Genomic DNA, 22,650 nt, shown 5'->3' with positions numbered 1-22,650 from the left:
AAAATGGATTAAATAAACTAAACCCCATCACAGGACTGTCGGTAACCTCCAACCAACTGAAACGGGAAAAGACAACGAGGAGAAAACCAAAAGTCCTGCAGCTCAGCTGGCTGCTCAGTCTCCTGTCCCTTCACGCTTCCCTCCCCAGGGGCTGCAATCACTGGAATGAAACACAGGTGAGTGGAGAGGAAAGAGAAGCTGCAATAACAATAACAATAACAGTCATTCAGACACTTTTTGATTGAACGTAAACATTTGACTGCAACACGTCGTCTCCATGAGAAACAAGAACATGTTCTTACCTCCTGCCTCGCCTCTGACTGCAGGAGTCCAAGTGTGACGGGACATCACGCGTCACCAAGGACAAACATTCTCGACCACAACTTGAGGAAAGAACGAGGCGTCGGCGAGTGCTTATTTTGTAACATCTCATATTTTTATATAGCAGTTAACAGGTCAATGGTTGAAGATCTAACCGGTCATAATTACACTGGGATGACACATCGCTGTAAAAAGGCCTCGGCTCTCACAGATGCCGAAGCGTTCCTCAGAAACACACTCTAAGGCGTTGGCAGATCACACACACACACACACACACACACACACAATATTATAAGCTTGTAGAGTTAAACACGTGGTAAGAACACATACAGAAGTGCAAGCATCATGGCGGCAGTCCCATCGTTCTGTCCCACGACCTTCGTTCCCCCCGTCAGTGAGTTGAGAATGAGAAGAGGGGAGCGATGACATCATCGCCCCCTCATTTGTGCGTCAGAAGAGGAAATAAAACGGTGAGAACGACGTCCTTCCACAGTCTCAGTCCAGCTTCTAATCTCTTTATCGTACAGTGTCACTGTCCCACGATGGAATAAATACTGTCTTTTCTAGTCTCACTCAAACAGTAACTCACTGTCATTTTAAGGACCTCTCTTTTTTGGCATGAAATGGTGTGGAGAAGATTTTCACGACCGAGGCGACCTGTGCACACCTGCAGGAAAGATGACGTCACCGGCAGCACGCGCGTCACATAGAACCCTAAACACACAAGTCCACTGAACCGCCCGCACACACACACACACACACATGCGTGTCAGTCCAGTCCAGATACAGTGATGGTTTTCCTTTTAAAACACAGCCACCATCACGACGACACACGGGTCTGTCGACGAGCGCGCACTGCAGAAGTTCTTTCCTGTAACAAACGCACACTCAGCAGCTACATGAAGCTTCCACAGGTCACCTGCTCGACCCACAGAACAGTCACTGAAATCACACGGGGCATCGCGACTGATTTTCCTGATTTGATTTGAGTTCTTAGTCCTTTTTTGGGGCAGATTTCAGTTTCCATATCAATGTTATGCTTGATGATGAAAGAAGATATTCACAGATCTAATGCTACAAGTTGTACAAAAGTTGGACCACACAGTGCAACTCTACAGCACAGTCACATGTTCCAAATATCCAGCCTAGAAGTGCAGCAGAGGGTGCCGTGAGTCTGCATCCATGCGCTCTCACTCACGGATTTCTGCTTCTACACCATCGATGACTAGAGGACACAGGAAGTGATGTAAGAACCATCCATCTCAGGACTTTATGAATTGGAAAAATCTATATTCTTGCACCCAGCCCGAACATGAAACGTGAACTACGACCTCACGGGAAAACCAGACCAGACCAGACCAGACCAGACCAGCAGGTGAACTTGGTGAGAAATGCAGGAACGGGAGTGAAACGCACTGTGGTGGGTGATTTTGTGTGTTGATATAAAGGTGCAGCCAGTTTGTGCAAAGTCACTGAGCCGGCGAGTGAGAGACAGGAACACAGAGATCTCAGGACGCTCAGTGACGCACTGCTACCACTCCTCTAGTGTTGTTGGTTTCCTCACTGCTACGCCTTCTCCATTTCCTGTGCCATCATAAATAATATTTTTATACTGTCTGTTAATCCTCCTCGTCCTCTTCATCCTCCTCCTCTACCTCCTCATCATCTTCTTCCTCCTCCTCCTCCTCATCGTCCTCTTCATCCTCTTTAATCTCCAGATATTCCAGCCCGACCTCTTCCACCTCCGCCTCTCCATCGATGTCGCGAGGGTCTGATTTCTGCCGCCCCACTTCACCCTCGTCTTCTAACTCCTCCTCCACCTCTCCTAACAGCTCCTCCTCCTCTTCCTCCTCCTCCTCCTCCTCATCATAAGAAGAGATGGGTGAGTAGTGTGGGAGGTCGAACATCTGCGGGCTGCTGGGAGGATCAGAGCTGCTGGGGGGAGGAGCCACGGGAATGGTGATGGGTACTGGGATGGAAAAAGCAGGAAAGGACTCAGAAGGTCCAGCACCGGCGCCGATCTCCCGGACCCTGGTCCTGGTGGTCGGGTTCAGACCGGCGGTTGTGTTCGGAGCAGCGGATGGGATCACGGCCATGCCCAGACCCGAGGTCAGGGCTCTGGGCTCGGGCTTGTACTCGCGGATCTCCCCCGGTTCGAGCGGGTCGGGCCCGCAGGGGTCGTGTTCGCTGCAGCACAGTTTCCCGTCGAGCTTGGAGATGAAGAGCAAACCCTCGCGGTGCTGGTTACAGTAAGAACTCGGACACATCTCACAGAAGGACGCCGCGTCTTTGAAGCAGATGTCGCACTGGTGCCACGGACACTCCCATCGACCTTGGAAGAGACAAACAGTAAAAGATAGAAGTTAGAGTTTAGAATGTCGTGTGCTGCAGTCGTACTTCCTGTCAAAAACAATCACAGTTAGATCTTTATTCAAAATCCTTGGCCTGGTTTCCACCGTGGTTCAGCCGTGGTCAGGTGCCTTCACTCGGTCAGACTGAAGTGATTGCAAAACGAGCCGACAGCACATAATAATATAATAATATTAATAATAAATCTGCAGCTCAAACAGCTAAATTATAAAAGTGCTTCACATCGTCCTGTGAATGACAGACAAATAAATCACATGGTCAAATATCCAGGTGTGACATCACACCACCACTGACCTGCAGGCCTCTTGGTGAGGTTGAGGCAGTCTGCGTGGTAAACTTTAGGACATCCCGGTCTCTTACAGGACACCATCTGTCCTCCGTCTCCGCAGCTGAAACACTCGTCCTCTCTCTCTTTGGTGACGACGGCCTTGCTCTTCCTCTTCCCGTGTCCTCGCCTCTTCAGCTTCCGTCCTTTGTCCTCAGATGGAGGGTTGTTCTGCTCGCAGAGGACAGAGAGGACGTTTGAACACGAGTGAGCGATGCTTGACTTCAGTTCTTTATTTGTGTCCCTGTCATAACTCCCTCACCTTAGGCCTGACGCCCAGGAAGCCGCTGCAGTTGGACGCTCCACACTTACACACCGTCTTCCCGTTTCCCAAACACTCCAGGTTGTAGTTGAAGGTGAGTTCTGTGCCTGAAACACAGACACAGACACAACTGAAGAGGCTGCGAGACAGAAGTTTCAGCTCACGTCAACTCAAGTGTCGGGATTTAATAATGAAATATTGTATTGTATTCTTTATTTACACACGAGGAATAAAGTCAAATGATACAGAATAAAATGAGAATAAAGAGGAAGTGTCTTACATTAATAATCTCATCAATAACTCTTGTTCCCAGTGAACATACACACACGTGTGAGTATTGATTTAAAAATCAAACCAACAATCAATGTAACATGTGTAAGATGAGAGTTTTGATACACATTAAAATAAATATTACATACCACTCCTTTATTAGTTTAAATCTATTCAAAAATTATCCAAATAAAATGTAAATAAAATATAATATTAGGCCAGTGGGGGTTGCCAAGTGAAAAGAAGTCCAACTTTTTAGAATAATAAATAATATTTATTATATTATTTCACATTGTTTCTTTGGATGTGGAGCATATTCACAATATAAAAGTATTTATGATGCAAAATTCATCCGTTAATAAATAAAATAACTCATTCTAACTAGATATTACGTGTCATTAAGTTGATTTAACATTAAAAAGGGAGTTTATTATTTACCTGCAGAAACGTCCACGAGAGCGAAAAGTCCCACGCGAGTGTCTCCGCTCACCGTCCACTTCTGCGTCTCACAGTTGGGCTGACAGCAGTGGTTCATGAAGCGAGCCTCGTTCCCCTTTGGCCCCGCGTCGATGATCCGGTCCTGAAACACACACACACACACACACACACACACACACGGTGAGAAACAAGGCACCTGACACACTCACTGTCTGCGTCTCCGAGCTTTACCTTGTCCAGCGTGAGCATGTAGAAGTTACAGATGTCGTTCTCCTGAGCGTGTCGGATCCTCGACCTGCACTCCTCCTCGTCGATCACCTCCCCCACGTACTCGCTCACAAACTGACCCTGGGAGGAAAACACTCAGTGTTTAGCCTGATGATGGTGAGTGAGTGAGTGAGTGAGTGAGCTGCTCGTTGCTCACACGTGTACTGTCGTCACCTTCTTGATGTCGTGGACGCAGCGGAGTCCCCAGCCTCGCGACAGCGTCCTGAAGATCTCCACCTGACTGTACTGACGCTTGCTGAACGCCTGGTTGAGACATCGATCTCCTGCCGGACAAACCTGCGCAAACATCATCCATCATTTTTGAATAAATCCAGAGGACCAAATGAAAAGGTGTTACTGAATCGATTTGTTTTTCTTCCACAACAATCACATTTCTGAGGGGCTTGACGTCGGTGAACACGGACGGAAATTGTCACGCAAATTAAAAAATGGGCAAAATTTCTTATAACATATTGCAAAAAAGCTCAGCAGCGCCTCCATAGGTGAAACCTGGTAGGACAAAGCCGAAACTAAAGTCGCATTCACACCTAATCGTCTCCGCTAGACTCGGGTCAACTGGTCCCGGTTTGCTTCCACACATTCGCACCTTTTATTTATTTATTTGTTTATTTCGAACATGTAAAAACAAAACAGACAAATGCAGATGTGCATTCCAAAATCTATTGATTTACATGTTCAAAAAGCCATGGGAGGAAGTATAAACTTATTTATTCCCACAACTCAACATAATTGACATCATTTTATTTATTTAGCTTCCTGCTTAACAGTCCATTCATTCATTTCTTTATATACAATATCCACTTTCTCTGTCTTTTTTTATACTCTGTGATTATGGGCTTCCTTCTTCCTCTTTGTACTTTATGAAAATCCCTTCTTTGTACCTCTTTATGAACTGAATCAGACTTACATACATATGTACATTGCCTCAACACTACATTCATACTGTTCCACCAATACAAAAACCTTCAAATCTAATTTCCCTCTCAGATTATAACCTCCTTCTCTATTGAAGAATAATCTTTGTAAATTAAACCTTTTAAATAACGTGTTCCCCTCCTCGCCTGAGGCGGCGCTGCATCGGGAATCACTGACGGAGAAGACGAGACAACGATGAACGAGAGAACTCGTTCATCTGTTGTTTTAATGAAGGACGCTGCAACAACCGGCTCAGACATTTCTACACATGCATATGTCTTGGTTGTGTTTACCCACAATGCCCTGCGTTTGTTCCTGCATTTGTGTGTGTGTGTGTGTGGTACCTGCGGGTGACACTCGTACAGCAGCATGCGGTTGATGCACTCTGAGTCCGGACCACACGGACTCTCGTCTGTGGCCTTGCAGTTACAGCGCGGGATCTCGGACAGGTCGGCCGTCAGAATCTGAACCTTTCCGATCGGTCGGTTCACCTGAACCAGAGCGAGAGACAAACGTGAACTTTAAGCTGAATAAAGCTGAATAAAGATTTAACTCAAAGGGTCACCATGGTGATTAAAATAAGCATAAAGTTAAGTTATAATGAGAGGGCGATGAAGAATAATGTATTTAAATGTCTAAAGTACATCATTTATGACATGTCACAAATCTATTTCAAATCTAGTTTCTATAAAAGTGATTAACATCTCTTGACTTAAAGTCAGAAAGCCACTGTTTGCGTCTGGTCCCTGACCTTGATGTGTTTGTACGGAGGAGGTTTCCTGTCGTTCTTCCTGTCCTCCTGAAGCTGCCTCAGCTCCTTCTCTGCCTGCAGCTCTCGGAATCGCACGGCCGCCTCCTCCAGAGCTGTGGAGGCAGATCCACAGTCGTCACGTCATCAAGTAACAAAACTGATGACAACATGAACTTTTCCCGATACACTGAGGTCAACGCGTTACCTTTCTTGTAGGTGGCGTCGACGCCTTTCCCCATCTTCTCTTTGCTGTTGGCGTCCACGTCCATGTACGGGAAGACTCTGGCCTGGTACGTCCACAGGTAATCGTTGGAGCCAAAGAAGTGGACGGGGAACTCCCCGACGTCGTGCTTCATGCGCTGGATGTTCTCTGGAATGGTTTTGGGATGGCTGACCTCTGCTGGCCACCACCTGTTCAGTTCATCAGCAGAGACGTCAACAATGGAGACAGATGTGATGACAGTGCAGAGTGTTTATCAGCTGCTCACACACCTGTAACGCCCCACTTTCACCCACAGGATGTCCTTGAAGCGAGGTTTCTTCCCGGCCTTGCAGTCGTTGCAGTACCAGCTGCCTTTAGGCATCTCGATGTTGAGACACTCTCGGTGGAAGGCAGCAGGACAGGACTCGCAGCACAGCAGACTGCCCCCTACAGCACAGGAGGAGGAAGAACAGTCTTATACCGCTTTTCCACGACACCGTCCTGCCACGGTTTGGTGGGTTTATTTTATTACTACAGTGAACGTGGGAAGCACGGCTGCACGAACCTGCCGCGGCTTTGTTGTTTTGGGTGAAACTGAATCATTAGAATCAGTTCATCAAAAGGATTTGTTCACAGAATGGTTCAGCACTGAACTGAAATACCATTGAACGTGGTCGTGACCGGGCTCATTTTAGACAGATTTTAGACATTTCCTTTGCTAAATGTTGGAAATAAAAACACGTTTTCAGGATTTGTAACTGATCTACAGTTCAGAATTGTTCGGTAGGGAAGCAGGGGTGTCAAACATACGGCCCGAAGGCCAGAACCAGCCCACCAACAGGTCTGATCCGGCCCGCAGAATGAATAAATACAATACACTTGATTGTTCAGTCCCAGAGAACTGTGCCGTTGTAGATCCACTGTGATCTGTAGGTTGTTCGGCACACGTGTGTAAATGGTAAATATAGGTAAATATAGGCATAATATGTTTAGTAAAAAGATTTCATTAAATGTAAACAAAGGGAAACATTTGGAGATCTTGTTGTTTATAGGAGATGATGCTATGATGTCACTGGTCCAGTGGCCCCTGAACTAAGATGACGACCCAACTTTACATCAACAAGACACTGGTGACAAATGGACTGTTGTGGGCTCACATGCTGGACCAGGACTAACTCAAATCAGGTCTTAAATCCGTACCCTCCGTACAAACGAAGCACCAGCTGACGTTGACGTGCTCGTGGTTCTTGACGCCGCGTCTGGGAGTGAAGTGGTTGGGACAGATGATGCTGTTGTTGGAGAGGACGACGCAGCCGGCCGCCATGCAGAGGTCCGTGGCGTGATAAGCCACCGGGCAGCGCACACACCGCACCAGACGACCTGCACACACACACACACACACACACACAAACGGGTTACAGACGTCACACACACACACACACACACTGACACCTGTCCTCTGTTTACCTTTAGAGATGGACACGCTGTTGGGAGTGGCGATGAAGCAGGTGAGGCACACGTGGATCGAGCAGCGGAAACCTCGGTTCACGGGCGCCGTCGCGGCGTAGTTGGCGATGCACTCGCCGTGGTAGAACTTCCCACACACGGGGATCATGCAGCGCCGCACGTCCTCACTGCGCTTTTTACACACAAAGCAGGTGTGGATGCCTGGGCCATAAACGACAACAACAACAACAACAATAACACAGAAATCATTCAGACACAGTCAAATACAGCAATTAAACAACTGTACACGTGGAATTAACGATAAATAAACAAGAATAAACAAGAAAACGACACCTGATTGGCTGATGCTGAGGGCTTTAAAGGACAGAGGGGAGGAGCTAATTCTCAGGATGGCATGGGATGGTTTCTTCTAAGTGGAGCTGTACTTCCTGTATCCTTATGGACGATCACTAGTGATTCTCTAAAAGACTTCAGGCCAAAACACAATCTTTCTTCCCACTGAAAATAGGCCGTAATACTGTAGCCATGTGTGTATCTAGGTCTGTGTTCCTTTTATAATCCAGTTTTAATTTAAAGGAGCATGAAGTCTGAACACAGACGTACCTGATGTGCACTCAGGACAGATGAACTTCCCCTTTGGTGCCTGAGCCAGAGAGATGCAGGCCAGGTGGAAAGCTCCACAGCACTGACCCTCACAGAGAAGAAGCTCCCCTGTCTTTTCACACACCTGACATGTAACAAAAAAAACAAAACACAGGAAGGTTTACAAGACATTGCAGAAGGTTAGAGCATCATAAACGTCTGTATTTGTGTGAATCTCACCTGACAGATGTTCTCCTTCATGGAGGCAGGGCCTCCTCGGTCTCCGATGATCTTCCTCGAGGGTAAACGTGGGTCATCGCACAGGGAGAAGTCTTCCTTCATGGAGGAGAAGCTGTGGTCCAGGCTGGACGAGTCGCCCTGACGAGATACAGGAAACAAACGGGGATTTCATTTATCCAACATGTCAACAAGATGAACACATGAAACAGACACATGGCTGAAAATATACAAATGAAAATAAAAGATAAACATTAAAATGACTCAAAGGAGTCATGTCCAGTGAGTATTTGTGTCCTGGGAAATACACCATGACAATAATACAGTCAGAAGATCAGAATTCAGAGTGTTGTTGATATCTTCAATCACCGTCTCTACAAATCTGTGCTAAAGATAAACGGCGACCTCTGACCTCTGATTCTGCTGCGTCCTTCTTCACCTCCTGAGCGTTTCTGTCCTCAGGCTCAGGAGCGTCCATGTCGGCGGACTCTGGATCCACAGGCCTGGGTTCAGGTGGTGGAGGAGGAGGAGGTGGAGGAGTGACAGCTACAGGACGGACAGTAGGTACAGGAGCGACAGGAGTGACAGGAGTGACAGGAGTGACCGGAGTGAGTGTGGTGTGAATGGAGGGCGCGGGCGGAGCAGTAGAATCGTCCTGGGTCGCTGGTGTAAACGCCGTCAGCTGCTGTCTCTTCAGTTTTAAAGGTGGTGGTCCTGAATCTGGGAGTGACGAGGACACGTTTCAATCAGCTATCATTGAGGGACTGAAGAATGTGTGTGATGACGTGCACGATAATGGAATATATACAGTTACTGACCTGACTGAGGGGCGGGGTTTGAAGTGGCTTTTAGTGTTTTGACCTGAAACGAGATAAACGACATCAAAAACCACTCGTGTCAAACTTCTAATTAAATCATTACTATAATCTATCCATCTATCTTTCTTGACAGATTACTGTAGAGATTGTACTTCTTTGTGAAATGACCACAGAATACAAATACACATAAAAACGCAGGTGAACACCAGGATCTACCCTCTTCTTGGGGACCGGTGAAGCCTCGGCCTCCAGACAGTACTCCAGGATCTTCTGCGTGGGCTTCCTCTTCCTCTTCCTCTCCAGCAGTGGAGCGTTACCTGCTGAAATGTCACCGTCAGACTCAGCCACACATTTTCAAAACCACCTTTGTCCACATAGTGCACCAGTATTTAAAATCAAAGTGCTAAAATCCTCACTGTAATCTTTGACGAGGCCGTCTGAGAGCGTGGGCTCAGCTTCAGGCGGGGGGGTCAGCGTGTCGATGGACAGCACCGGTGTATCTCGGGGACATGATGCGTCTTCAGTGCTGGGAATCTGGAGTTCCGGGGACATCGTTGTCGTCGTCGTTGTTGTTGCAACAGTTTCCTCCGGAGGTGGCGTCTGGATTTCAGGAAGTGAGTTCAGGGACGAGCGGTCGTGTGAGTTCTTGTCCAGTCCCGCGTGTTCAGACATGGACGTGAGAGGTTCAGCGCTCTGAGAAAAGAATAATGACACTCAGTGTTAGAATTATTCCAATATCACTAAATTGAAATGAGGTCTTTTACCTTTTCTAGCGACTGAAGAGGCTTTTTGTTTTTCTTCCTCGTGGAGAAAATCTGATCGTACTCGCCCGTCCACTCCAGCAGCCTCTTGCTTGGTTTTCGTATTCGTTTGTGAGCTAAAATAGACACAAAAGGAAAGACTGAGTGTTTTTACATTTACAATCCTTTATCAGTTATTAACCACATGGTCTTTGCTATTTCTTGAAAGCCAAGAATCTTGAGGTGAATGTTTTAAGATTGACGAGTAGATTATGTGCTGGATATTTACTGCAGTCAGTTTAACTTCTAAAGTTTGTTATTGTCTTTGAGTCTTTGTGCGTGTTTGGGTCCATGTGGCAGATTCTGGACAGATTCTGATTCATTATTTAGGTGAACTGGTCTGGATTTACCTCCTGATGGAGACTTCTCATGTCCTCTGGCGATGTGCGTGAAGCTCATGTTGGTCTCGTTCATGCGGTCTCCAGCGAGGCCTTTCCTCGTCTCCAGACCCAGCCTCGCGTCAGACTGCTGCTGCTGCTGCTGCTGCTGCTGCTGCTGATCCTCCTCCACAGGCGTCATCATGTTCTGTAGATTCTCGCTCACTCTGCTCCACGTCTCCTCCACTTCCTCCCCGCGAGCCACTTCTTCATCAGCTCCGGCCCGGTTCTCCCATCTGCTCAACTGCATGCCCAACAACGACTGGACCCTCGAGGAGCAGTCCAGTCCTGATGAAGAGTCCACGGTGGGTGAGGACTCCAGGCCGGGGAAACCAGGTCCAGACCTGGCAGGAGAACAAGGCACTTTGTGGTTGGTTCTCTTCTTGACTCCGGCGCAGTTCCTTCTGTTGTACGGCCGCTTCAACTTCTGACTTTTGCCATCCTCACAGTGTGTGACGATGATTTTGTCTGGACTTGATTTTGAATTGTTATTAACATCTTGCCCCGCAGGTTTAACCTCAGGAGGCATCACTGACGGCTCCTCCTTCACATGTGCACTCGGGGGCCCGATGTCCAGCTCAAAGGGGGCCCCGTCTCGCTCTCTGGTGTCATGCAGGTCCTTCAACATCATGAGGAAAGTGCTGAACTTGTAGTTGGAGTTTGGCGTGAAGGAGACGGGTTTGCCGTGGCCCTCGCTCGTCACAGACTGGAAGGAAACCTCCTTCACATTTTTAAAGGCGTTCATGAAGGAGAACGGTGAGGGAGGCGAGGACGGCGACCTTTTGGCAGAGGCGTGATCTTCCTTTTTCGCCTTCACCGAAGATGTGAGGGGTATGAAGTCCATCGGCGGTGTCGAGGATATCGAGTGGTCTTCATCTTCGCTTTTGACGTCGGTGTCAACGTCAGCGGAACTGGAGGACGTTAAATTGGGGCTGCTACAGCTGGAGAGTGTGTCCTGATCAGACTCAGTGTTTTTATTAAGCTTAGATTTCACAGGTTTTACTTTAGTGCTTAGGTTGTGTTTGGGTTTTAGACTCCGGTTGGAGTTTCGTGAATCCTCAGCTTTTCTTGATGGATCTAAGGATTCTTTCTGCTGAGCTTTCCCCTTCTTGTTCTTCTTCTGCTCCGCCTCCTGCATGGCCTTCAGAGCTCTGGTCATCAAGCGACCGCTGGCTGGGAGGTGAGCAGGCTGCACCGGTACTTTCTGTACTTCCTGTGGAACCTGCTTTGATTGCGTGCGGACAACAGTCTTGGATTTGTCAGGGGTCGGGTCTTCAGAAACCTTTGCACTCCTGGATTCTGAACGACCTTGCTTCTGATTGTCGTTTGCTTGTTCTTGGCGCGTCACGGCTGTTGGCGTCTGCAGTTTTACTTCCTCTCTTTCCTTTACCTTTTGTTTTTCTCCGTCCAAACATCTCGCTGGCTTCTGAGGAGCAGCAGTTTTACTATCAGATGCACCGGTGTCAGACGTTGCTGTTCTGTCGGAGTGGTCAGAAGTCGTGTTCATTGCATTAGAGGGCGCGAGTTTCTTACTTTCTGACTGATTAGAATTCCTTGGGCTTACATTTAAACCTGGTTCCCTCTCCACCTCTGCGCTCCCCGACTCCTCCGCAGTCACACTCTCCACAGTGGAGACCGGGACACTTTTCTCCGGCGATGATTCTGACGAGAGGTTGAACGTTCTGTTGTCCCCGCAGGTTTTTAACTTCACCACTGAAACCTTTATCTTCTCTGAACTGAGGATCTTCTCTAAGGGGACGTTTGTTTTGCTGTCCGCTCTGTCCGACAGACGCCTGGAGGATTTTTTAGTCCCATTATTGTCTTTGTCTGGTGGTTTTTCAGTGCTTGTGTTTGCCGTTTGCTCGGTGGGTTTCAGGGTTACTCTGGCATTGAAGAACTTGCTATCCTCGATGTTTCTGCGTATTAATTTGACATACGGGAGCCTGCACTTGGAGACCAGACTCGCTTGCTTCTCTAGGATTGACATTGGGTCAGGGGTGACAGCGTTGGGCACTGGAGTTTTGCTACGGTCCTTTTTCTCTGGTTGATTGGAAACCCTGTCAACTAAAGTGACTTTTTTCTTGGTTATCGTGTCCGGACTTTTACTTTGACTGACACTCACATTCACACTTTCTGAACACCCAGTTTGGACCCCGGAGCTGATTTTCATGCTGGGCTCCTGAGAACTTTTAACATCTAAGCTTCCAAACTGGTCTGACAATTTGCCAATAAGAGCGCTCGTTGTAGTGCTGAGCGTCTGCAGACACTTTGAGTGTCTCGACCGGGACAGCACAGCAGTCTCAGCAGAGCTCGGAGACTTGTGCTTTTCTGAAGGTTCTGATTGGTCAGGAAGGCCACTGGTTGTACCGACAGGCCCATTGGAAACAGAGGTGTTTTTACTCGTCGAGTGTCCTGACGGCACAGGAGGAGGATTTGCTTCAGCACCGACCACAAGCTTCTGTTTGTCTGGCATCACTGACGGCTCACCGACAGCTGAAGAGACGCCAGGAACCACCGTCTTCTTACCGACGACGGGAAGGTTCTTCTTCTTAGACGACACCTTGCTGAACAGAGTGCGGTCTGGCACTGAACTGGTTGTTTTCGGCCGCCTGTCTTTGCCTGATTTACTGAACCAAAGACCACTCTGGATCTCCGGCTGCTTCTTCACCTCTTTGACGACTGTAACAGACGACTGAGGTGGAGCCAGTTTTTGCTGCCGCTCGAGTGCTTTAGGACACAAAATCTTAGGGACCGAGTCGAGGTCAGAGTACGGGCACTCTTCGTTGTACGTGTCAGATCCGTCCGGGCTATTTCTAAAGATCTTTTTGGACTTTTTACTGTTCATGTCTTTTATTGATTTACTCGGTTTCTTCTTGCCAGAAGATTTCTGTAAAGTGCTTGGCTTTGCTGGAGGTGTCGTTGGGGATGAAACGGATCCATTGACGACTCGCTGTGACGTCTCAGGGGGAGTGGAGACGGGCGAAGTGCATGTAGAAAGGGTTGGAAGGGCCTTGTCCTCTCTCTCCACAGAGGAACTGAACTGGAAGGCGTAATCTGCGGCTGAAGATACAGGGGAAGCCATTTTGGGTCGCAGTGGGAGGACAGACTCAGCTTCTGCGACGCTTAACCTCCACGAGTCCTGGAAACGCTTTGCAATCTGCAGAAAGATGGAGAAAAACACAGTTCAGTCTGTGCTGATCAAATACTCTGTTTATTATCACCATGGTACTGTTCCTCAACAAGAGGAATTGAACCCTTTAACACTGTTTGTGCTATCGGATAAATTCAAGCTGTTTCTGAAACCTGAGAAGTTGGATGTCAAAGCCAACGTGTGGTTATCACAGGAATTCCACTCAAATGGTTGCAGGAAGCCGGCATTACTCGACATTGAGACAAAGACTCAAACAAATGTTCTTTTAAATATGTATTGTACTGTTAAAATTGAACACGCAAATCTGGTGTTCATGTTACACTACGGTGTTTTTTTACAATAAAACTTAGTTTTTCTTCATTTTGAATTCTTGAATTGTAAATTACTGCCAGATATTGAAAGTTATTCTCGAAAAATTGACAAAAAAGAGACAATTTCTGGCCCTTTTATGACTAAAATAAGCAAAAACATTTTAAGGCTTCGGCGTTAAAGCGACTCGTCATTAATAAAAGAGTAATTACAGTGTATTTATTGTTCTTCTCTCGTTGCTTCCCTCTCCGCCGCAGTAGCTGCTCAAACTCAAAGCCTCCATGGAAAGAGTGAGTGGATTTGTCCTCCACCCAGACTTCTTCCACAGACTCGCCAAACGTCCGCACATGGTAGAGGCGACATGGACGCTCACTGGGCTCTAAGACAACGACAAAACCGCAGCCTCAGTGTCAGCAGGTGGAAACTGAGACACTACATTCTGAATGTCAATTACATCAAAGCACAGATTAAAGATGAATTATTGTTCGGGGTTTAAAACTTAAACAGCAAATAGACTAAATAACTATTTTCAAGCTTTTATAGAACGTCAGTGGGTGCAAGTTACTAACAGTGGTTCTCTTTCATTAGTAATGACAACTGGATACTAATGAAGGAGAACCACTGTTTGAAAATATGGACTCTCAAATTCAAATAAACTCAAATAAAAGACATTTCTAGCACAAAGCCTCTCTGGCATGGTCACATTTACTCACTTATAATGTGATGTTCTAGAGAATGAAGAGTTTACAACACAACTGAAAGCAATACCTTCATTATTTATATTAATGATTTACTTCAGTGGTGTCAAACTTGTGGTCCACGGGCCACATGCGACCCAGCAATCAATTGCACGAGGCCCACCACTTAATATCATAGTAAAATAAAACTAAATGTATTGGAGGCACAGCTGCCAGTGAGCTACAGACCATAATACTAAATATTATTATTATCATAACAATACTAAGACATACTGTTGTAATTATCACATTATTAAATGTATTCATGATATAAATGAGTGTTTTAATCCCAGTTGTCTGTTATTATTTACTTTATTTCAGATTTATCATTTTATTAATTATTTATTATTATTATATATAATTATACATCATTCCACATAAAAACACTTTTACTTTGAAATTCTTTTTTTTATTTTTTATATCAACTCTTAATTCAAATGAAATGTCCTTATAATGTAATATTTAATAGAATTAAGCCACATACAAGCATGAATGCATGAATGTAGTAACACTGTGTCGCTGTGCGGAGCTGTCGTTGGCCCACCTTTCACTCTGTGATAGATCCCCAGTGCGGGGTCAGAGGTCACCTCACAGGGCCACCACGGTCGTCGGTTGAACTTTGCCCAAATAATCTCGCCCTCTAAAAACTTCAGCGGCGGCAGAGACTTTTTCTTCAGGCTGTTCTGCTGCTGCTGACGACGACAACAACAACAACAACAACGACGACAACAACAGAGAACAAAAAAAGACACAATAAGAATCTGTGTTTTTGATATTTCACATGATGATTTACACACTTTTTAAACATAAACAATCATCAATGTAAGAGACATAAACATCTGTTACAGTGAAGCCACTGAGCCGTAAACAACTCTCTGTGTTTCTGAGTTTAGCAGAGTTTGGATCTCATGACACCCGGCGACATTTCAGCGCTGCACACAGGAAGTGAAGTGCTTTAAGACAGAGGGAGGCAACAACAACAACAACGACAACAACACTGCACCAGTGAACTGAATCATTGTCTCGATCTACACACATGGTGTTCTACAGAGTGAAGAGAACATCTTTGTTTCTCACAGATCGGCACAAATATTACACAGTAATCATTTAAAAAATGAGAATAATGACGTAAAGATTACCGCTCCTTCTGATGTCGCAATATCCATCAAAAATAATCACAATTAGACATTTATTCAAAATGGTTCAGCCTGAGTTTGGAGTAGAAATGTAACGATATGAAAATTTCATATCACGGTTATCGTGACCAAAATTATCACGGTTATCAATATTATCACGGTATTGTTAGATGTGTTCAAAATGTTCCAAAAGTACTGAACACACACACACTGAAATCTTTTAACCAAGTTTTATTATATTATTATTATTATTATTATTATTATCATTATTATTATTATTATTAATAATAATAATTATCATCTGACTGACTGACACACACACACACACACACACAGGTCCTCACTCTGTGTCGGATAATAATTAAGCAGCAGCGGTTGTACACAGCATAAAAATAAAATAAAAAAACACAGAAACAAACACATTTTGGTCTGCTACGGTACCTGTCGTCTGCACACTACTCGCTTTCGCGAGACAAACCATGACGTTTCCCACTATTCCGAAATCCCGTTTTTGTTGATTTACCCGCTGAAAAGTTGTGTGTGGTAGTCACGGAGATGGCTCATCATATTGGAAGTGCCTTCGCGCCGCGAAGTTCGCGGAGATTTTTTTTTTGCATTTTCTGCACAAGGATTGATTGTCTTCAATTATTTTACTCTCAACATCCTTTAAAAATACAAAATATGCCCAGATTTCTGATCTTACGGGGGGTAATCTCTGGAGCGCAGGTGGCTTCAGCCGTGTTGTCGCTGGACAGACAGTGCAAACTGCGCATGCGCGCCCGCTTGAGCGAGTGCCGTTCAGGTGCTGCTGCTTCTCCAGGAAATGAGCAAGTATCACTGTGAGTTTTTCGGTAATCAGTTGCGGTAATCAATCACGGTTTTAACGATAATTAAAATTTGAAACGGTATGATAACCGTCGGGAATTTTACCGCGGTTTATCGTCATACCGGTAATCGTTACATCCCTAGTTTGGAGTTTAACTGAAAACACGGAGCTGTTTGTGGAAGAACTTCAGAGAACTCCACGAGCAGAGATTTGAGTCTACACTGATCCCTGAACTGTTAGAGGGCTGGAGGAGATCTGACCTGAGGGGACAGACCGGGACAGACCGGGACAGAGTGACGTCAGTCATGCTTTCATATGCACCGTATGGTTATTTATCGTTACCTAACCTGCACAACTTCACATGATTTATGGCTGCATGTAAACGTGTGATGTGTTTGTGTTTATTACAAACTAGATCTGACTTTAAGAGTGACACTGGTTTACAGCCAAAGACTTATGTTTACACCCGTCCACTAATATAAGCTTCACTCTGTTCCATTCATAGAGCATCAAAGAATTTCACTTCATCATCATCATCATCATCATCATCATCAAAGTATCCTAAGCTAGCGAGTAAACAGGTGTCTCTGCTCAGAGCAGCAGACGACACACACACAGAGAGAGAACACGAGGAGGCCACAGTTATGACTGACAACGCTCGACAACACTGGACAAGACTGGACGACACTGGACGAGACTGGACAACACTGGACGACACTGGACAAGACTGGACAACACTGGACGAGACTGGACAACACTGGACGAGACTGGACGAGACTGGACAAGACTGGACGACACTGGACGAGACTGGACAAGACTGGACGACACTGGACAAGACTGGACAAGACTGGACAACACTGGACGAGACTGGACGACACTGGCTTCTGTTGGAAACTTTTTAAAGGAATACTTCTACGATGTGAACAGTGTGTTTGTATATTTACAGTATTCTGTATCTTGTAGTTCAATCTTCATACAAACAGACGTGGATTAGAATGAGACGCTGGGGTTTTGTAGAGAATTAGAAACAAACACACTGCAGATGGCAGAACAGCAATAGACAGGTTTTCCGAGGTCAGGGGTCTACAACCTGCGGCTCCAGACCTGCATGTGGCTCTTCCACGCCTCTGCAGTGGCTCCCTGTAGCTTTGAAACACTTATTTTAGACGTCACGTCCCGCATCTCAGAACTGTGCAGAGACACTTCAATGAAAGCATTTGGACATTTGGACATTTGGACGTACACATTAAGAGTCCTGTCCATCCATAATTATGCAAGTGTATTTTCTCAAGCATGAACTATAGAAATCCAAAAAATGTGACAATGTTTGAATGACTGTTTGTCCTGTGATGGACTGGCCACCGTAGTTCGGCACTAAGATATTAAACACATCTGGATTTTTTGCGATGTAGCGGTTACCGGTGTCGAGTTAAACTTCCTGATGGGGAAGGTTAACACATTAGTTTGAATCACCATGGTAACGGCAGTCGATAATGATGGTGTGGGAAAACAGGCACGCCGCGTCTGCGGTGTCGATCGCGCTGTGCGTTTGTTATGAAGTGAAGACACGAGTACGTGACACATGTCAAGATTTCTCTGTGCAACTTACTCTTGTTTTTATTTAAACATTTGACTATGATTACACAGTTTTGATGTCTTTTGAAACTATTTCCTGTTTATTTTGCTCAGTTTTTGTACATATTTGAGTATGACATAAAAAGCAGCGTGGTGATCCACGTCATAGAGTGACAAAGACGTTAAGTCACCTTGTTGCTGGCTCGGTGTGTGTTTCAGCCAAACTCCAAACTTGAGCTGAACCATTTTGAATAAATGTCTAATTGCGATTATTTTGTGTGATATCAGAGGGTGTGGTCATCTGTACGTCATTATTGTCATTTTCATTTGAAAATCATATTTAAAATGTAGATTACTGTGTGATATTTGTGCAGAAACAAAGATAAACTGATATGGTTTGTTTGTGCTTCCACACTCGCACTTGCCAATATGACCAACAGAGGCCGCCAGAGGCTTGTCTCCGATTGCCTTGTTTACTATTGTTTCTGACTGTTTGTGTCTCTCTAACATGACGCTGACATGTATGCTTGTCCAACAGTGTGATGTTACTGTTGTTTGTGCAGAGTTCAGTGTAATCAGGGTAAAACTTGCCGTTGAATGCTGCGAGGGACTGTCCACGAACAGGAAGAGGTCAGTGTCGCTGTCCCAGTCGTCCTCCGAGCCGTCCCAGTATCTCCGGCGTTGACCAGACGACTGCGAGCGCGTGACGACCTTGGTTCCCGCCGACGCTGTAGCATCCTGAGAGTTCACGTTTAGATCTCCAGGAGCGGGCTGAGGAACGTTCTCCGTCCTCTCGTGTTTGTCCTGGAAGGCGTCCACGGGTGACCTCGTCTCTTGCGCTCGATCCACGTCGTCGTCCTCAAACAGAGAGGACTCAAAATGGAGGAAGCCATTAGCGAAGGGACTGTTGCTGTCGAGAGAGAACGCGGGGCTCGGCGGGCCTGAGAAATGTCCCTCTGTCTTTTTGTCCGTGGGGACAGGATCACTCTGTGTGGACGCCGGCGTGTCTTTACTTCCAGTTGGGACCTCGGGTTGTTTTGGTGGAGCAGGACCGTGACCAAAGCTCTCCTCTTTACTCGTGTTCTGGGTCACAGGACGGCGCCTGCTGGAGCAATCGGCCCAGGAGTCCCTCTGCTGCTCCTCCCCCCTCTCCCTCTCCCTCCTGTGTGTCCCCCAGTCCCAGCTCCTCTCCGGCTCCCTCGCCGGCAGGACAAGGTCAGGGTTGCTCACCATGCTGGTGAGGTGCTGCAGCCTCCTCAAAGGGCTGTAGGAGGAAGAGGAGGACGAGGAGGAGGAGGGGTGCTCCCTTTGTGCAAAGCCATACACGGAGGCATGCTTCAGGGACGAGGCAGCGGCAGACATGCTTACGCCGAGTCTGTGGTCATGATGTCTGGAGGAGCACGAGTGGGTGAAGAGGTCATGGCCAGAGGTCAAAGGGCAGCTGGACTGACGTGTCTCCCTTCCAGGGCCTCCATGAGGCCCACTCATGCTGCTGGCATGGTTCCTCCCTGAGACAGAAAAGGCAGCGGTCAGTGATATGATTGGAAATATAAATCCTTTCATTCAATAATAAGTCATAATAAGTTATTATACTAATCTAAAATAATCAAAGGCAACTGATAATGAGGTGGTTTTTTAAAAGTTAGGCGACAAAAAAAGCACAAAATATTATAAAACTAAACTAAATCTAATAATAACAACAATAATATGCCTTTAAAAACTTTAGACAACAATTTTTTTTTAATTAAATTTTTATTTGCAAACACAATTCAGTGAATCACGGTTCAATGATTCTGTTCTTAAAATATCACGATATGATGAAAATGACATGAGCCCTGATGAGGTCAGCAGCAGCAGCCTGGACACTCACACACACATTACACTGTTCATATATATATATATATATATATATATTTATATATATCTATATCTATATATAAATATGTGTTTGTGTGTGTGTATAAGAGCCAGTCGGGTTATAATGTATATATATCGTCAGGTATAACGGTGTTTTTCACGTCAAAAAAACCGCGCCGGCCTTCACGATCCACGACCTGGAAATAAAATGGACCCAGCCGTGCGCGTGCACGTGTTCACCGCGCGTGAGCAGAGGTGTGTATGTATGTGTGTGTGTGTGTGTGTGTGTGTGGATCCATGACTGCACGGAAACAGAAAAAACATGCAACGACGACGACACACAACAAGGTCACACACACACACATACACACACTGTCACTCACACACACACACACACACACGTACAGGCTTCCCCTTCCGACTGATGCAGGCTACATTTTCTGTGGATCATCAAACAGCAAAAATCACGCCGAGTGACGCGCGATCTGTCGCGAGAATCTTACCATTCCGGTGTCGCCCACGGCGAACCTGACCCGCGCCGCGCTCATCGTGGCGTTCTAAGGTGCCAAATTCCGATTTAGTGAGAGCGGATGAGGAGAGAGTCCCGGCGGCAACACTGCTGCTAGGCCTGGATCCTGTGAAACGTACTCACTCCCCCCTCCCTCACCTCCTCCTCCTCCCTTCACCTCCTCCCTCCTCCTCCTCCTCCTCCTCCTATCTACATGCGCTAAAGCTGCTGGTCCAGCGGCCCCCGGATTAGAGATTCACGCGTGTTGTGCTCCTCCACCTCTTCTTCCTCCTCCTCCTCCTCCTTCTTCTTTCTGCTCAGAGATGGCTACAAGTTAACAATCCACAGTGAGTGGACTTGAGCTGTTTCCTGTCTGCAGACTGTGTGTCTGTCTGTCTGTCCCTGGAAAGTCAGTCTTCTCTGTGTCTCGCTGCATGTGCGCACCGCCAGGCGTCACCACTGACTCCTTCCCCCCCCCACCACCCTCCCTCCCCAGCCCGGTCCACAGCGTGGATCACTGAGGGGGCCGTGGATCTCACTTCAAGGGTTAAAAAAATGTTAAAAAAAATAGATGTCACGCCTTAAATGCAAAGAAAACAGGCTCCTCCCCCTTTTAATTACCAATAATAATAATAATGGACATGAACCACTGTCCATCATCACTGACACATGATGTCAAACTTGTGCCAACTGAACTGAACTCATCTTCATCTTCCTCTTCAGCAGCAACAACGTGACACGAACACATGATTACATGACAAAGTAACCTCAACGAAGAAGAGGACAAAAGTGTCCTCCACCACCATCATCATCATCACCACGAGACAGTGTGGAAAACACAGGACTTTCCCTTCCCTGAGAAACGACTTACTGCTGCTGCTGCTGCTGCTGATTTTACTGTTGCTGCTGCTGCTGCTGCACACCCGGTCCCTTCAAAATGGAGTCCTCCAGCCTTAGAGGAAAGAGAGAGAGAGAGAGAGGGAGACACCGCGAGAGAGGGGGAGAGAGAGAGAGAAGGGGGAAAACAACAGGCCACAAAGTGTTAATAATATATGCTCGATCCTATAAAGTTCACGCGTGTAAAGCACACACGTGTGTGTGAGTGTGGAGTCACCTCTGCAGCCACGAGTGGAACATGTTCTTGACATGTCTCCATGTCCTCGTGTCTCTATGTGTGTGTGTGTGTGTGTGTGTGACACAGCACTAAACCATACGTAACATGTTAATGACACTTTGTTGCGCGTGGATTGTGTTCATGTATGTACAAAACACGAGGCACAAACACAGTCACGGAAGCTTGAGAACAAAAAAAACACCACAGTTCTCCTTCACCACGGCCGCTGAGCCGAGCCGAGCCGAGCCGTGTGTGTGTGTGTGTGTGTGTGTGTCCCTGCGTGGTTTTGGTCTCATGACTGAAGAGGACATTATTCATGTCCCCACTAGAGAGGATTGGACATGAAGGTGCGTGCGTGAGGGACACGGGCACGTTCCAGGTGTAAAAGCCTCCCCTCCAAAAAAGCGCGTGCATGCTCGTCACACTCCTGTGTCTCCTCTGAGGGGAAAACGGACGGAATGTGACCATGAAAGCAGCCCATAATACTAACAACGCTGTTTTCAGTGGAGTGTTTTGAACGTGTTGGTCTCCTTCTTCTTCTTCTTCTTCTTCTTCCTCTGCTGCGTGTTTTTTACGCAGCAGCTGAGGCGGAAACTCGGCTGCGTTTGTGATTTAAAGCCTCGGTTTGTACAGGAAGAGTCTGGTGAAGGAGACAAAGACGAGGACAGACAGCGGGGAGACACTTTAGAGACACTGGGTTATTATGACACGACACAGGACGCGGCCTACTGCGGGTTTTACGCAGCGCAGAACAGCGCCGCGCCTCGGCTGAACCGCGCACTTGCCCGTCAGCCGCCTGCTGCGTCAGAACAGCGTCAGTGTGACTTTCATTGTCTTTTTTTTCCTGCACACTTGTTCCTCCCATCAACGCGTCAGTGCTCAGATTAGCAGATTAGATTAGATTAGATTGATCCCACGTCAGAGAAATGTACCTGTTAGAGCAGAAAAGAAGAGTCAGAGGAAAGAAAACAAGTGACAAGATATAAAAGAAACAATGAAACAAGAGGAAGCAAC

The 22,650-nt window shown here is 46.5% G+C and overlaps 1 protein-coding gene across 5 annotated transcripts; it reads right to left on the bottom strand.

Annotated features, from left to right (window-relative positions):
• Positions 1-414: 414 nt before the first annotated feature.
• nsd1b (nuclear receptor binding SET domain protein 1b) lies at positions 415-21,819 on the bottom strand. Of its 5 annotated transcripts, none has more exons than XM_058627966.1 (24): positions 21,394-21,819; positions 18,749-19,665; positions 15,165-15,312; positions 14,096-14,262; positions 10,397-13,580; positions 10,011-10,123; positions 9,663-9,939; positions 9,463-9,566; positions 9,247-9,289; positions 8,841-9,148; positions 8,432-8,569; positions 8,213-8,336; positions 7,610-7,810; positions 7,343-7,522; positions 6,433-6,589; positions 6,146-6,351; positions 5,941-6,053; positions 5,534-5,680; positions 4,428-4,550; positions 4,218-4,334; positions 3,987-4,128; positions 3,279-3,385; positions 2,986-3,187; positions 415-2,653 (listed from the first exon to the last, which is right to left on the bottom strand). In XM_058627966.1, the coding sequence occupies exons 2-24, from the start codon at positions 19,643-19,645 to the stop codon at positions 1,941-1,943; spliced, it is 7,911 nt and encodes a 2,636-aa protein (XP_058483949.1). In that variant the 5' UTR covers positions 19,646-19,665; positions 21,394-21,819; the 3' UTR covers positions 415-1,940. The 5 variants fall into 5 exon arrangements, with proteins under 5 accessions (XP_058483949.1, XP_058483948.1, XP_058483951.1 ...); XM_058627965.1 differs by lacking the exon at positions 21,394-21,819 and adding an exon at positions 20,518-20,683; XM_058627968.1 differs by lacking the exon at positions 21,394-21,819 and adding an exon at positions 20,518-20,683 and having other exon boundaries at positions 9,463-9,563.
• Between the last annotated feature and the right edge of the window lie 831 nt (positions 21,820-22,650).

Source organism: Solea solea, chromosome 4, assembly GCF_958295425.1.
Source record: "Solea solea chromosome 4, fSolSol10.1, whole genome shotgun sequence".
NCBI classification, from domain to species: domain Eukaryota; kingdom Metazoa; phylum Chordata; class Actinopteri; order Pleuronectiformes; family Soleidae; genus Solea; species Solea solea.
Note: the sequence above shows the minus strand (reverse complement) of the source record. Positions and strands in the feature narration are given on the sequence as shown.